General features: G+C 54.8%; 1 protein-coding gene across 1 annotated transcript; it reads right to left on the reverse strand.

Annotated features, from left to right (window-relative positions):
* Nucleotides 1-545: 545 nt before the first annotated feature.
* LOC119345558 (disease resistance protein Pik-2-like) lies at nt 546-2,500 on the reverse strand. Its single transcript, XM_037615589.1, has 3 exons — nt 2,325-2,500; nt 1,916-2,209; nt 546-1,831 (listed from the first exon to the last, which is right to left on the reverse strand). The coding sequence occupies exons 2-3, from the start codon at nt 2,105-2,107 to the stop codon at nt 1,163-1,165; spliced, it is 861 nt and encodes a 286-aa protein (XP_037471486.1). The 5' UTR covers nt 2,108-2,209; nt 2,325-2,500; the 3' UTR covers nt 546-1,162.
* Nucleotides 2,501-3,188: the final 688 nt, after the last annotated feature.

Here is a 3,188-nt window from a genome sequence, read left to right on the forward strand (position 1 = left end):
GAGCGTCGGCGGTGAGAGGTCGAGAGGGGGAGAGGGTTTTGTGGCGATGGAGTGTGCGCTCACCGGCGAGGGAGGGCGGCTTTTATAGCCATGCGTTGGCGGTGAGAGGGCGGCCTACGTGTGTACGCGTGGCGGGATGTGCATCACGCACCTTCACTGTGCCGCCCGTGAGGCATCAATGGAAGGCTAACCGGTGCAGCAGCTTTGGCATTGATTCTCCGCGGAAAACCAAGGTGATGAGGACGATGAACGCGCCCGGTCGCTGAGGGCTCCGCCAGGCTTTCGCGCCAAAACTGTTTCCCCCGACGCCCCTAGGCGCCCCCCGGCGCGCCGGGTTCGTCCTGGGTTCGCCGGCGCCAAATTCGGCCCTGACCGAAGAAAAGTGGGCTTCTAGGGGCCCGGCTGGGCCGATTTTGCGGTGCCGGTGATAAAAAAGGGCCTTGGGGGCTTGTTGGGGGCGCGGCTGGAGATGCTCTTAGACAATAGCGCAAGGTCCATTATTTTTCATACCGGTGACGATCCAGATTGGAAATGAACACCTAAGAAAAATTAGATTGGAGACAGAAGAAATCATCTATAACCAAACATGCATGCCTCATCAAGACCTCACAGAAAAAAGCAGATTGCTCATCTTTATGTCAAGAGAGAGACGCCTTAGGATCGACCACATTCAAACACGTTGTAATTGTGTGAGCACTGTGGCCACCATCGGCGAGGGTGGTAAGGAGGATAAGCGGAAACACGAATGGGCTACCATGTGTTGAAATGAAGGGCCTAGACCTATTGGGGTTTTATAAGTCATGCTTATTGGGTTATGTGCGTGTGGTATTTTTTTTCTCCCGTTTCAACGCACGGGCTCTTTTGCTATTAAAGAGAAAAATATGGGCATGACAAGGACTGTTGGCTATATAAAAGTTTTTGTACATGTGCGTATTCGTTGATTTTGATGTGATCGATCCGTGGACGAATTCCAATAGTATCTTCTAGACGTGACATACACATCTAGTTGATGTCATCATCATTTTTTTAGAGATGCAAGTATATATACAAAGATTAAAGATATGCAAGTATACAAAGCATGAATTTTTGCTATCAGTATGTAGTATCCTATCGCTTGCAGTTGCAGCAAACAGTTAAATATTTAATTCAACATAATATATTCTTACCTCTTATCCCTCAAGAGTTCTGTGTACTTGCTGAGGAATTCGGTTCTGCCCCAGGTTTTGATTCCTCGGAGGGGATGGTCGTCAGAGATTTGCGCCGGCACAACCACAAGCTGCTTCAGCAGGGATTCCAGAAGGGACCATAGATCGTAGGTCTGGGATACAGCGACGAAAGCGCGGCACTGGATGTCGCGTAGCGCCGGGCTGTTGTAGACGGCGGTGGCGAGGGTGGTCTTGCCGAGGCCACCGGATCCGACGATTGACACCACCCGCCGGCGAGGTGCCGCGCCGTCTTCCAGCAGGCCGACCACGACTTTGGTCCAGCCGTCCATCCCGACGAGGCCTGACCCGCCGCCGGATGGAAGCCAGCGGCGCAGATTGTAGCTGGAAGGATCGAGCGAGCTGGGAGGATCACCTGCCGCTGCATCTTCTAGCCTGTACCTGATCCTCCGGTCGCTCACGCCCTTGGCACGAGACTGAAGCGTCCTGATCTCGGCGGCCAGCTTAGCCCGCAACCCCATCGTTCGCAGGAGGCTGATTATCCTGCCAAGGTAGCTCGCTAGTCCTCGATCGTCTCCGGGATGCTCGCCGAGATGACGGCAAAATTTGTCGATGCAGTCCTCCGCGTCGAACGCCACCTCCCTCACTTGTTTCATCCAGATCCTCGTCTACAGCAGCAGCACGGCAAGCGATTAACTCCGGAATTCATCAGGAGAGGTCATTTGTCATTCAAAAACTCGGACCATATTTACCTGCTGGCTGTGGTCGTCGCGGTCGGCCAGGTCGCGGAGGCAGCCGGTCATGCTCTCCAGTTCGTCCTTGAGCTCCTGGATCTGCCCACGTACGCCGCTGAGGAGCGCGTACTTGGTGGCAAGCACGTTTCCGAGCTTCCCTAATAGGATCCGCACGGCGCCCTGGGAGGCGCTCACCAGCGCGGCCTCCATCACTCAGTTTTTGAGGTCTTCCCGTCTAGGATCCGCGGCTTCTGGACACGGAGGCCGGAGTAGAGAGCAGAGAGAGTCAACCTGCCGCGAGCGAGGAAGTCGCTGCAGCACGGATCAAGGGCTGACATCTCAACGATCAAGACAAGAACTCGCTCGAACCAGCAAGGCACAAGCGCAAACATTTAAGATCAACCAGGGCCGGGAAGAGAAACCATACCTTTGTTGAGGAAATTAAAACCAGAATTCCTAGCTGGAGCAAGTGCTCAAGTTGCGCACTTTTGAGGTATTTCTAGAAGAACAGTTAGAATCGCTGTATTCATTCATCGAGAGGCGGAGGCCTTTATATACAGAAGAGGTACATCCGAGTGTAGCTAGCTGTTACAATGGAGTGGAGCTAATCTCCAGGAGGATCGTGCCCAGTCCTACGTGCAGGCAGGTGCGGGCGTGGTCGCGGTCACCTCACGTAGTGCCGGCGAGTGGGCGCGGCCGCGCGGGCCGGGTCTACTTCTGAGAGAGGAGATGGACGGAGGAAGACCAAGTAATAAGCGTGTGAAAGTTGAGAAATCGAGTAACTTCCTCTGTTTTCATTTTTCTTCCTGGGGGCTCAACAGGTGAAGCTAGCCGCCGCACCTTCGTGGACACAGCCTGCAGCAGCTAAAGAGCCTATCGGGAAAACTTGCGTGCCATGATACAAAATGGGCAGCGTCAGCCGCGGTCAGCCGGCCCAAACTTTCGGCCGGTCGCCTTAGAGTCGTCCGACCACAGCCCAGCTTATGCCAGGATCGCAGCTCCCCTCATCGCCTATCTTGTTATGCACCTCCCGCATCTCGGGCAGCCAACCCGTTCAAAGATCCACGGCTTATGCCACCGCTCGTAAGCACTGTCGCGCAACTCATCATCATGTCGGTTGCCGCTGTTGCTGGTTCCTTCCAGCTGCTACTGTCGCCGGTTGCAGCAGAAACTGGTTGCTGTCGCCGCCAACGCTGGTGGTAGCTGCTGCTGTCGCCGGTTGCAGCATTGGTTTGGCCGGCTGCAGCAAAAATTGCTGCCACCGCAACATGGCCGTCAACGGTGGTAGCAA

This window comes from Triticum dicoccoides, unplaced genomic scaffold (genome assembly GCF_002162155.2).
Source record: "Triticum dicoccoides isolate Atlit2015 ecotype Zavitan unplaced genomic scaffold, WEW_v2.0 scaffold251160, whole genome shotgun sequence".
In the NCBI taxonomy this organism is placed as follows: domain Eukaryota; kingdom Viridiplantae; phylum Streptophyta; class Magnoliopsida; order Poales; family Poaceae; genus Triticum; species Triticum dicoccoides.

Bases quoted from the DNA above. Each gene is read 5' to 3' on its own strand.
- LOC119345558 (XM_037615589.1), bottom strand. From the start codon at position 2,107: ATGGAGGCCGCGCTGGTGAGCGCCTCCCAGGGCGCCGTGCGGATCCTA. The intron at 1,832-1,915 runs GTAAATATGGTC...CTGCTGCTGTAG, and splicing joins GCGACGACCACAGCCAGCAG to ACGAGGATCTGGATGAAACA.